We start from the raw sequence: 12,276 nt of genomic DNA on the forward strand, positions 1-12,276 counted from the left end.
CAGAAGTAGGAATGGGCTGATCTTAAATTGTGGTGGCAGGATAACATTAGCTCTTAAAATGAAGGACTGCCTCCATGAGTGAAAATACATGTGTTAACATTTTATATGGAAGCTTTTTTTGTGTGTGTGCCGAATCTCAGCTGCGGCCTCAGTCAGCTAGAAGGCAAAAAAAAAAAACGGTGAGAAGGGTTCTGTATTTTTTTTTTGATATGTTGGATATTTTGATGAAAACAAAAATGCCCAAGTAAAAATGAAGCTGCTGTTGTGTAGACCTGAATCACACCTGCAAAACTGCACTATTCTAAATGAATCCTATACTGACAAAGAAACAAGATGGCTATAGAACGCATGTTGATATTGTCAATGCTCATCATCCATTAGGCCCTCTTTTTTTTTTTTTTTTCTTCAATGCACCCCAGTCGGCCAACTGTACCAGTGGGTGTTTGCAGCTACCTTCTATACGCTTTAAACATTCATTCTGACACCATTCTGTCTGATCCTCCTTTGTTGTTTGTGTGAATAGCTTATTAAGCATGATCACTGGACCGCCCAAATCCTTTTAATTAAAGCTCCGGTTGCTCCGACTTTCATTCATGGCAGCTGCGACCCGGCTTCTCGGAAATGTTCACTAGCGCAGAGCATTTTCCTCTGGAAGGAAGTAGTGACAGCGGGTGGTGGTGATTGTCCCGCAATTCTTGTTTCAATAAAGAAATAGCGCTTTAAAAATACTTGGCTCCCCAAGTTGACCGCCATAATGACTAGCATGAAAATATAGTGCCATAGTAAGCCTTGATGCTCATCAAAAACCAAGGATGAGGTTTTACCAAATGCTAAACTTCTTCCAAAAGCATTTCTGGATCTTGTCAGGTGGTTTAACAAACCTTGAATCAGGGCTGTTATGTCTTTGAATGCTAACAAACTTGATGTAGTTATAGAATCATCGGTAATAGGATAGACGTGTATTCCTTGTATGTTATTTCCTGGTGCCCCAGGTGAACATGGGAACGCAGCCTACAGGGAGTCGAGTGAAGATGGGACGAATGGCTAATGGAACCCACATGTCACGCACACACATTTCACACCCACAATCACACACAATTTTGAGGATTGTTTCCTGGGATTCCCGTCATTCTGGCTCGCTTACAAGGCCGCAGCTGGATTTGAACACGCGGCCGGGATTCGCCGGGATGACATTCTCCTTTCGAGGGACAGGCTATTTACAAAACAGTTTGTGTGAGATCTTTAATAATAACATATTTCTTCAAATAAAAACACGCAAATGGCCCGGTGGAAACTTGAAACTGGGATTTAGATAAGCACTGTTTTGAATAGTCTGACATTTTGTTTTTACCTTTTCTTGCACGAAATGTGCTGTTGTTAGTTGAATGCCATGATAGTCTGGATCTGGATACAGTAATCACCCGACATCAATTCATCTGTAGTCGTGTAAATAAATTACCCTCATCAACTGTTTGCTGAAATACTGATTCGAACTGATCATTTGTAACATATCTGGCCAATGTCCATGAAGACGTTATTTCGTGTAATCAAAGGTTGAATATTTGATGATCAACAGCAAATAAATCTGTCGCGGTGATTCTGTCTGAACGCCGGGTTCATCTACAGTCCAGTGCGTCTCAGTCGAAGGCCCACCATACACTGCTAGTCTTCCATGTCCATCCTGAAAACACGTACATGCCACACCGTCAAGGCGGGAATTTGTCCTTTTTTTTTTTTTACTGTCTTGTTTTGGTTGTATAGTCCAATGCTAGCCAGTGGGACTGGGGAATCTTCTGGAATTTGTATTATTGTGCTTAGGCCACAGTGGATTCTGTCTAACCGACTTAGTTTTTATTTATTTATTTATTTTACCCCAAAACCCTTACCTGAACCATAACCTTGTTTTCGTTGTATAGTCCAGTTCAAGCCATTGGTGATTTACTGCCACTCTCGCGGCAACTTTAACCTGAACCCTGAAACCCTTGCCCATACCCCAATCAAACCTCACCACCTCACCGACCCAACTCTTAACCCCTAAACCGCCCCCAACCTCAACCAACCCTAATTTTTAATAATCCTAATCAAAACCTCATCCCTCCTTAAACTTAACCTCACTAAACTCTTCTACCCTTAGCCGCTTAACTCCAAGCCAACCCGAATTCCCAACCTCTGACCTTAACATTGTTTTAGTATTTTGGTCCAGTTCAAATCAGCTCCTCCTATCACATTGCTTGGACCACAGTAGTTCTCTCTCTCTCTCTCTCTCTCTCTCTCTCTCTCTCTCTCTCTCTCTCTCTCTCTCGTTCTTGCTTGAGCGCCATTATGCCTACTCCTAAATCCCCCTCCACTTTATTCTGCTCAGCTATGATGGAGGACGGAGCATCCGCAAATATCCCTCCTAATCCCCTTTTCCCAAAACACAGCCCGTCAGTCAGTCAGCCTGCCATCATGCAGCAAATTCAGTCACCAGAACCTGACCAATAAATAACCCCGCGCAAGCTGTGCAGACCGACAATATCTCGCCTTTATCTCTACATCGGGCAAAATGATCACCATCACCCCCCCGCTAGACCTGTAACCCGATGGACGGATAAAATCTGGGAGGCCGGGGGGGGGGGGGGGGGGGGGTTGTCTCTCCGCAGCTGATGTGTGAACCGCCGGTCTACCTCATAAAGTGCCCACGCATGACTGGAGATGTATGGTCCTCATTTTATTGCATTCACTGAAGTCTTTGTGTTAAGGGGAACGGAGGGGGGAGAAAAGGAAGACTGCTGACTGAACGGAAAACAAGGGCGCAGGGATAAGGAACGGCACCAAAATGTTTTTGCTGGCTTCTCCATACTACATATGCGTCGGTGTTACTTTTCCATAACAAGCCACATTCTTCAGAGTGACTCAAAAAGATGCCTCCCTTTTTGAAATATTCTTAGAGGGAAGCGGCCACTGTGCTCCAGAGTGTCATAAGAAGAGAGCCACAGAGGTACCAAGAGATTGGAAGAGTCCCAGGAAGGCTGAGAAGTAGACATCCTTTGGAATTTTCATTCATCCAACACCCGTTGTGAATTTTGCTGTTCAGGTTCTTGTTAGAGAACAGCAAGTTTTGCAAAACCGCAAAACCCAGCTTTATAAAAAGCCGACTTGTAATGAAGATATGGACTTAACTACGATACTTGTGGCCTCCAAGATGTCCTCATTTTACCCCCATGTGAAAGCAAGCATACTTTGGGGGAAAAAAAAGCCTTAAAGATATAAATAGCATTACAGTTTCCTCTCTGCGATGTCTTTATTGTCTTGAAAGTCGCACCGGGTCTGTAAACATAACCGAGATGTTAGTGCGAGGCAGCAGTTGGACAAGTCTCGCTGATTGTCTCTCACATATGCGCGTTGTGTATTCACTGCCACCTACAGGACTGGAGTGGAACATGTCGACTTTTTTTTTTTTTCTCAATGAATCAGACGGACATGTTTTGGATTGTTCCGCCTTGGTGGAGGCCTGAGTGCTGCTCTCGTTTGCCTCGTTAACTCCTTTTGCTTTGTGTTGATTCAAACACGACGACGGATCAAACAGAGTTTTCTTTGACCCTTGCCAGCTCTTACTCAAGCCGTAAGTCTTGAGCTGGCATTTGTGTCACATTGTTAGACGTTGTCCAAACACGGCTTTGAGAGTGCACGTCTGTAACGTTCTAGGCGGCAGCGGAGGAGGAATTCTGTTAGTAGTAGCAGCCCTGACTGTGTGTTTATGCACCTCGGCCCGACCCCATGAACCGAAAGGTCTCGGTGTTCGCTACAGCACGCAGCGGGTTGCAGAAACATTTGGAGTCTTGTTTTGTGCTCAGTCTATGAATAGTCAAAATAGAGACTTGTACAATTTATGACATCACCTTTGTCTGTCCACTGAAAACTTAATCGCAGTTAGCTGCCAGCTAAAAACATTCAAGGTATGTGGAAATGCGCTTCCTACTTCCGAACAACCGCCCCTAATCCCCTTGTCCCTAAACCTGAAACCCTTATCCTTAACCCCAACCCTTAATACTCTGAACGTTCCAAACTCAATTACTTCCAGGACACATTTAAATTCATAGTCTTCACAATCATCAAGAATTCTACAATTCTTACTAATCAATTCATTTAATGGGATTTTCTTGGTTAAATAAAATTTTTTTTTTTTTTTTTTTTTTTTTTGCTATTCACTTGTGATGACCATCCCAACAAGTCCTGACACTAGAATCCAATGAGTCTTGCGTGTGCTAAGCAGATGTAGGCGAGACTTGCGTTTCATGGCGGCTTCAAGCCCATCAACCTGATCTACCGTTTGCTCCGCTACAACCTGTGAAATGTAGCTGCTAAACCACATGTTCACGCTCACTGTATCTCTTCAAGACTGATTTATCACCGTAGGGATTTCTCTAATGACCCAATATGTTTGGACGGCTATCTTCTTTACGACTTGATTCATGCCGCTCGGTTGAAGATCAATGACAATTCTCGTTTCTTTTTTCTGCAGAACGGTGCGAACGTGGGACGTGACGTCGGAGAAGAAGCACAAGTCTGTGTTCAAGCCTCGCTCGGTCCAAGGGAAGAAGGTCACCCCCACGTGCTGCACGTACAGCCGCGACGGAAAGCTTATAGCGGCCGGCTGCCAGGACGGGACCATCCAGATCTGGGACAGAAACCTCAGTGTAAGTCTTCTTACACTTGCATGTTGTAAACATGGGGGCAGTGGTTCTGCTAACACGGTAGTTAAGTCATAATTACCATAACAGTTTGTATGAAAAACACTTCGAAGCCATGCATAGAAAACAATTAAATACAAAATGGTAAATGGCTTTTTTTTGGAGGGATTTTGCTTTACAGTTTTGTCTTATCTAGAAGTTCTCTGTAGGGTTTAATTCTGGGGATAGACTTGGCCACTGCAGCCGCTTTGTTATTGATCAATTTTCTCTCTTGAGTTTCCTCTTTAGCAGGTAAAATAAAAATACATCCTCTCTAGGGTTTAAGTCTGGAGGTGGACTTGGCCCAAACATTTACCACAGCCTCTTTCAGTTATTTGTTTGTTTTTGAGGGTTACTCCTTTGAGTTTTCTCTTGAGCAGATACAGGGCATCCTCAAAACGTCGTAAACCAGGGACCCCTGTACAAAGTTTGTTTTCTTACCGAGGTCATACAGTCAGAGGGGTCAGAGGAGTCAGGGTTCAACAAGCTGTTTTAAAACAGCGTTGGCCCAAAACTGAAGATGAGAATTTATCGAATGGACCGCGACCAGGCTTGGACCAGAGTTTGTTTTTATTCTCTCCACTGTGCAGCTGCACATAAGCACTGCAGTGCTTTGGATAAAATGCCAACAATGACATCACTATCATGTCAAGATTGGCAAGTGTAACATTTGTGATTCTCATCATTACGAAATATATGATAATTTTTTCAACAAATATTTAAGATTTCCCATCCAAATTTAATTAGATAAAAACGATCCCAAAGCAGGAATATTTGAGCTCTTCTCAAACATCATCTGGGATTCATAGAAAAGATGCCGGCCAGTCCATCCAAGCAGATGTTCATTGTCAGGGTATGTCACCTGCTGGCGCTCCGAGAGGCAACGTCAAAGGTCAAGCCTGGAGTCATTAGGATTAATCACTGGGGCACCGTGGATGTCTGTACCAAATTTCATGACGCTCCCTCCTACAGTTGTTTAGATATTTCATGTCTGGGCCGGACGGCGCATCGCGTGGGCCTCACTCACTGACTCGCTGCACTTTGTGCTATAAAAAGATAAAGCTTTTAAATAAATAAAAGCAGTTATGTAAGTGGATTACCTGACATGCTTTTTCAGTTGATATGCATGGAAGTTGATGAAAGGCCCAATCAATGTTTCCATCTTTACATTTTCCACTATTAGAGCACAATTAACAGTCACATTCCATTCCTTAAGAATGCTGAAGTCACTGGTTGATTTTGGCATTGTTGGACCTTGGATTATATCACATCCTCACTGCAGCCAAAACCTTTGCGGGTGCACCTCATCCAGTACTTATCAGCAATCAAGCCCCTTTTTTGACATATGTAAATATATATATTTTTTTACAACTATTAAAATATTTCACCTTTTAACGTTACTTATTTGCAGTAAACTTGACTGCATGATAGTAGCTGGACTTTTTTTGAGTAACGAGTCTTAGCTTGGTCATTTCCCCCCCCCCCTTTTGTTTTGCCTGTCAAAATTGAAGTGCGCTTCAGATATGCAGCTACTTGTGTAACATGAAAAGAAAAGATCACATTTAAGGAACTATAATGCCCTCGCATGTGAGCAAGAAGAGCGCTGGTTGCAGATCCACATGAAATAAAATAGATTAGCTCAAAACGAGGGATGCACGGTTATCATTTTTGACTGAGTGCAACTCAAAATGTTCAGTACTTGCCACAAAAAGAAAATTTTCACCCAAAGAACGAATAAAACACAATGAAATGGTATCGGTGCACCCCCTTGTCAAAACATACAGTATGTTATGAACTGCATGGTTTTGCATGGCATTCCTTGCAATTTATTAGAACATTTCCCATGCCCTCCGTTCGCCTTTACATTTACAGGTCCTCGCGCGGATAAGGTTGGCCGCTTCTGTTATTTCATTCAAGAACGGTGACGGTTAAGCTGCAGCTAGCGAGTCGGAACGGCTTGATTAGAGCGAGAGTGGCTAATCCAGATTAGTCGAATGGGAAGTAGGCTACACCGTAATTACTTATTCGCCAGTCAACTTTGTAATCAGATAACAACACTTAACAATGTGCGGTAGTTTTAGCCGCAAGTGGCTGTGCTTTCATTAGTCACAATTGTGCAAATTTCGCTCTTCATTGCACTCTTAGCAGCACACTCCCGGGAGATTGGATTAAAGCTCTGAAAATTTACGACCGCTCCTTGTCCAAGCTAAATATTTACCGTGCGTCCCATAGCAGCTCACAATAGTCATGTCTGTTCCCTGACCACTGGAGCCTGCCCCTGTCTGAGTGGCTCAAGAATTTTCACCGATGCCCTCTGCCCTAATCAGGAACCTAACTTGAATTCAGCCACGAGCCTAAAAAGGAGTCGACCTTGTTCTTTTATTGCCGCTGCCCTCTCCCCCTTGTCTGCCTGTCTCCTGTATTACTCATGGTCAGACTATGCGGGGCAGATCAATCACGATCAATCATGTGCACCACCTTGATCTGGAGCTGCGCTATTGGGGGTGACGTGGGCTTGATTAATCCTACGATGGCCAGTCGAGCCGGTCCTCCCGGTGAACTCCCGCGGCGAGTAATTGCTCGCCCCCTCGATCGGGTCGGCCTGATTCAGAAGAAACGGGGCCTCTTGATACGCGGTGCATGGAGGGTGCAGGCCTTGGTTCCAAAACATTACCCCAGAGATGGGTGGAATGTTATGAGGTCATTGACGGTCTACATATTTCCACATTACAAAGGAAAGACCCCCAAAGAGCTGGTTTGGATGACGCAAAGGTGAAATCCATTGTTTCTACAGGGAAATGTACTTTTTAATTGCCTTTGTCGGGGCTTTTGTGCGCGCCAGTTTGTTTTTTGACTTGGTGCTTAACAAGTCACAACGTATCTTTGCTCCTGATTGTCAGAAAGTCTTACTTAATCTGTTGTTGGCCCCGCAGTAGAGGCGCGATAAGTAGTGGTTAAGCCCTCAAAAATAATTTTTTTTTTTAGGAAGACGCCACTAGACACCTGGGATTGTTTTGAAATTTTTTCCTTTTTTGGCCAGTGACTGGTAAAAAGACGACGCTCCCCACGAGAATTTTGTCTGCGCAGCGGTCCATTAAAGACGAAGCTTCGGCGTTCTTCTGAAGTCCCAACGAAAATGTTTAGAAACCGATGACAAACTAAAGACCGCTTGATGATAAACATCTGTGTTGTGAGCTTCGAAACGGTTGGATCGTCTTCCATTTTTTTGGAAGATAAAACAGTAGTCGTCGGGTTTGTTGCTGTTGTATTAACGCCGGTCTTCTACCAATGAGCTCTTTACTCTTTGGCTTGGAAAGTACCCTACCCCTGGAAAGAACTAAGCTTGTTCTCTTTGGAAAGGCACCCGAGGTTTCACCCCACAAAAGAAGATTTGTAAGGAATTCTTCATTGCTGAGCTTGTCGGCGATGCAGTAACTTCAAGCGAAACACACTGTCAGATTATGTGGGCAGTGTGATTACTAATGCATATACGCTGCCTCACTATCACCACTTGTTGACTTGCATGAAAGATCCGAGCAGCTGTCCCGGGGCTGCGGTTTGGCCACTTGATCCCCACAAAGTAACAAAGGTCAGCGCGCGATGTCATTACTGGCTGCACAGTGGCCGTCGTCGAATGCTTCTTAGGTGTGTGCTCGTAAAGGTTTTGATGTGGCGGCGGCGGCGGCGGTGGAGGGGAGGGTATTCATATAATGATACTCAGATAACTTGGCGAGAACAGTTGGCCCCATGCGGTCGGCCGGTATCACTGGTGAAACCCGACGCACTGTTCCCTCTGCCATTTATCAACTCTCACCGTCCAACGTGTTTAGATGGCGACTGGAGCACCATGGATGTTGGCCGTGAACAGAAGTTCTCACACGCTTCGTCTTCTACTTTTTACATTTAAAGTTATGAGCTGCTGCTGAAAAACATTTCAAATCATCTTTCCCCAATGAAAAGAATGGAAATGCAATTAATGTGTTCCAGTCTTTACTAAAACACCCCAAATTATCTTATATAAAATGAAAATTATTTTATTAATCTGCCAGTTATTTTGTTAATTATTCGATTAGTCTGATTTAAAAAAAAAAATAAAAAAAAAATGATTTGCCTTTTATTCTAAAAACATTTAAAATTGACAGTACACAATTCAACATAAGTTAATGATTCAATTACTGGTTTGTTCCATACAAATTGTTGATCATTGTTTTCCAAAGCAAACACAGATGTTGAAATCTGATATTTACTGTTGACAGGCTGAAATTCCGAGGATTTGTGCAATTTTAAATCAAACAATGTCTAAAAGAGATTAATGGCTAATTAAGATAATTATCGGTTAATTTGGTAATCAATTAGTTATCATACCTCTAAACAAACACTGTAAGAAAATTTGCTCTCCACAAAATGTGCAGACACGAAAAATGTGAGATAAAAATAATGTATTGTTTTTCTTCGCGGTCTACTGGCACTTGACAAACAAGCTTAATTTGGCAAATTTCTGCTACCAGCTGAGATTATCCTCATGAAAATCTATTTCTACTTTGTTGCTTCCCACCACTGGCCATGCACGCGTTTCTATATATACAGCATGTCAATGACACACTGGTTCGTTCGAGACTACGACGGCCTCGAGAAAGAAGGGCATGGTTCGCAGAGGTTGTCACACGGTGCCGAACGGCGTACACCGGGGTCCGGTTTCATGGGCGACTATGTAGCTTATCACAGGAAGCAAACGCCCTGGCATCCAGTGGCACTGGCCAACATCGGGATAGTAAATAAACGCTCCGCCTTTTCACAACAACAGTATATGGGCTAGAAATAGAACTGACCATTACCGGCAAATATTCAGCTAATATTACGCTGCTTTACTTGAACGTCTATTACACTCCTTTTAATGGAGTTTTTAAGGCATAATTATCAATCATAGCAGATTATGAAGAATTGATTGTTGCACGGTGGCTGACTGGTTAGCACGACCGCCTCCCAGTGCAAAGGTTGTGAGATCAAGTCCGGGCTTCGACCTTCCTGGGTGGAGTTTGCATGTTCTCCCCGTGCTTGCGTGGGTTTTCTCCGGGTACTCCGGTTTCCTCCCACATTCCAAAAATATGCATGGCAGGTGAATTGGACACTCCAAATTGTCCATAGGTGTGATTGTGAGTATGATTGTTCGTCTCTGTGTGCCCTGCGATTGGCTGGCAACCAGTTCAGGGTGTACCCCGCCTACTGCCCGAAGCCAGCTGGGATAGGCTCCAGCAACCCCCGCGACCCTTGTGAGGACAAGCGGTACAGAAAATGGATGGATGGATGGATGATTGTTGATTTACACTGATAAGGAATTTAGAGTCATCACGTATCATATGTTGACTGAATGAACTTGCTTTACACGTACTTAACCTTATTTTAATCAGCCTTTACCGCCACCCAGAGGACTGGGGTGGGACGGTCAGACGAGTCGGCCTGAGAAATGTCTCCATCGAGCGCCATTCCTGTCATTCTTGTCCGTTCCGATTCGTACAATTTACGTACATGGTTTTGCATTTATCTGCCACACGAGTGTAGATCTCAAAACATTTGAACAGATGTCGAGGAAACGCTGTTGGACAGGCGCAAAATGCACGCTGAAGTTAGTGTAACCTTGCAGGAGACTACCACATAAAAGGAGGCATAAACGCAGCGGGTACTAACCACAGATGTTATTCATTTTAGCAAGAAAGCCATCAAATAAAAAAATAAAAAAAGATCATGATGAAGGATGGGTCAAACAGGTTCTCATAACTTACTGGTTAAACATTAAAAACACCCGTGCCTGTGGAGAACATGAGTTTTTTTTCTTTGTACATTTTATATATATAAATAATAAAACATTTGGACAGTTATGTGAAATATTACCACTTGGCAGTGTATCTATGGTGAAACGTGTCCATATGCTTGATGTACCCACGCAGCAGCCCAAAAAGGTCGACTAGAAGATAACTTTTTGGGAAAAAAATCCTATCGGAATGTCTGAATTTGATAGAAATGAGCGGGTCACACTTTGTAAAAGCTCACAATATAAAAGTTAGCTCATGTATCGGATTGCCTACAAAGTCACAAAGCCGAGCAGAGTCGACCAGTTACTAATGTCATGAGATCTAACTGCTCAGAAGGCCAACTTCTTCTAGGAATCACATTCTTACACTTAAAGCTCTAAACCCGCCACAGAGAAGACTAAAGATCTGTCAATATTCCAAAGTGTAAAGCACAAAATGACCATCAATTTATCTCCGTTTGGAACCCAATGCAAGAACTTGCCTCGTGGAGTAACGAAGAGCAGGAGGAAAATTAAGAGCGGGAGAAGGCTTGGACTAAAGTTCTGTTGTCAGATGAAACCTAAGATGAACAATATTATTGAGCGGGGAATATCGGCGCGATTGGACTTTCGCCGCTTGTCTACAATTCTTCAACCGAGAGGCGCTTCGCTCAAACTCGGAGCCAGCCGAGGTCCATCCAGCAAGGAATTGCATCCCTGAGGGAGATATGGGACGAGACATAAGAGTCGGCGCTAAAACCGAAGCCGAATGAAGCTGAGTTTACATTTGCAGCCTTGCCCGCACCGCCTTAAGCCGACAAGGCGCCATTTTCATTATGTAAAACTGACCCCTTGGCTTTTATTCTGGGCTATGCAAAAGAGGCAGTAGATAATGAGCGATAAAAATGAAAGTCAAATGAGTCTGCGGTAATGCAAGTAAAATGATCATCCCTGCAGGGGCAAGACAAAAGTGTCCAAGGCCAAACCTCTAAAAAAGTGGAATTGTGGTTATCTACAGTTCAAGGTGACGCGGTTATCTAATTTGTCTCAGTTAATAACCTCACTCCATTTACTTTGCAAGTCTGATATGACCTCAATTCCCTCCAGTATCGCGAGGGCAACATCACTCTTTCACCTCGCACTCTCCACACTAGCGTTTCTCTATCTTATCTGTCGCGGGCACTCGCCGCACTTAAAATTCCTTATCCGCATTTCCGAGACAAAAAAAAAGCCAGTATTGCCCCATTCTCTTTTCACTCATTTATTTGCATTTCGTTTAGAATTAATGAAATTGTAGGAGTATAAACCGAGGTTATGTTTGTTTGGGTGTTAGCCAGCTCACTTCCTCCAGGCTGTTGCTTCACAGGTGTCTCTTAATGATCGATCGCTGTTATCTGCCTCGGATACAAGTAAAGTCACATGCAGCATCCTCTTGAGGAGGCACAGCCAAATTATTCCGGTTATTTTTTATTCGAACGTTGGGTCTATGTGTTAAAAGAGGGCCGCCAAATTGTTTGTTTTGGGTTACTTCAAGTCTGGAGCTGCAGACCTTGGCACCAAGTCGGAGGGTGTTGTTTCAGATGCATGACACGCAGGGTTCATTTGGATGATGTAGTATGACTCATCAAATTGTGTGCTTGTCGGGCATTTTCAACTTGGATTCCCAACGATTACTTTTAATCCATCCGGAGTATTGCACTTGCGTTTTCCAATAACAATTAACAAAGAAGTACAGTATACCAGTCAGATACTGGATGCATCGAACTGGCTTGGCGG

The 12,276-nt window shown here is 43.5% G+C and overlaps 1 protein-coding gene across 2 annotated transcripts in view; it reads left to right on the plus strand.

The window, feature by feature from the left end:
* wdr70 (WD repeat domain 70) overlaps positions 1-12,276 on the plus strand; it is a 37,322-nt gene that overhangs the window by 10,048 nt on the left and 14,998 nt on the right. For both annotated transcript variants that reach the window (XM_086097285.1, XM_086097286.1), the window contains one exon: positions 4,505-4,679. In XM_086097285.1, coding sequence (XP_085953411.1) covers positions 4,505-4,679 — 175 coding nt within the window. The remainder of the gene's footprint in view (positions 1-4,504; positions 4,680-12,276) is intronic.

The sequence above is a fragment of the Leptonotus elevatus genome, chromosome 15 (genome assembly GCF_054856555.1).
Source record: "Leptonotus elevatus isolate MCC_2025b chromosome 15, RoL_Lele_1.0, whole genome shotgun sequence".
Taxonomy (NCBI): domain Eukaryota; kingdom Metazoa; phylum Chordata; class Actinopteri; order Syngnathiformes; family Syngnathidae; genus Leptonotus; species Leptonotus elevatus.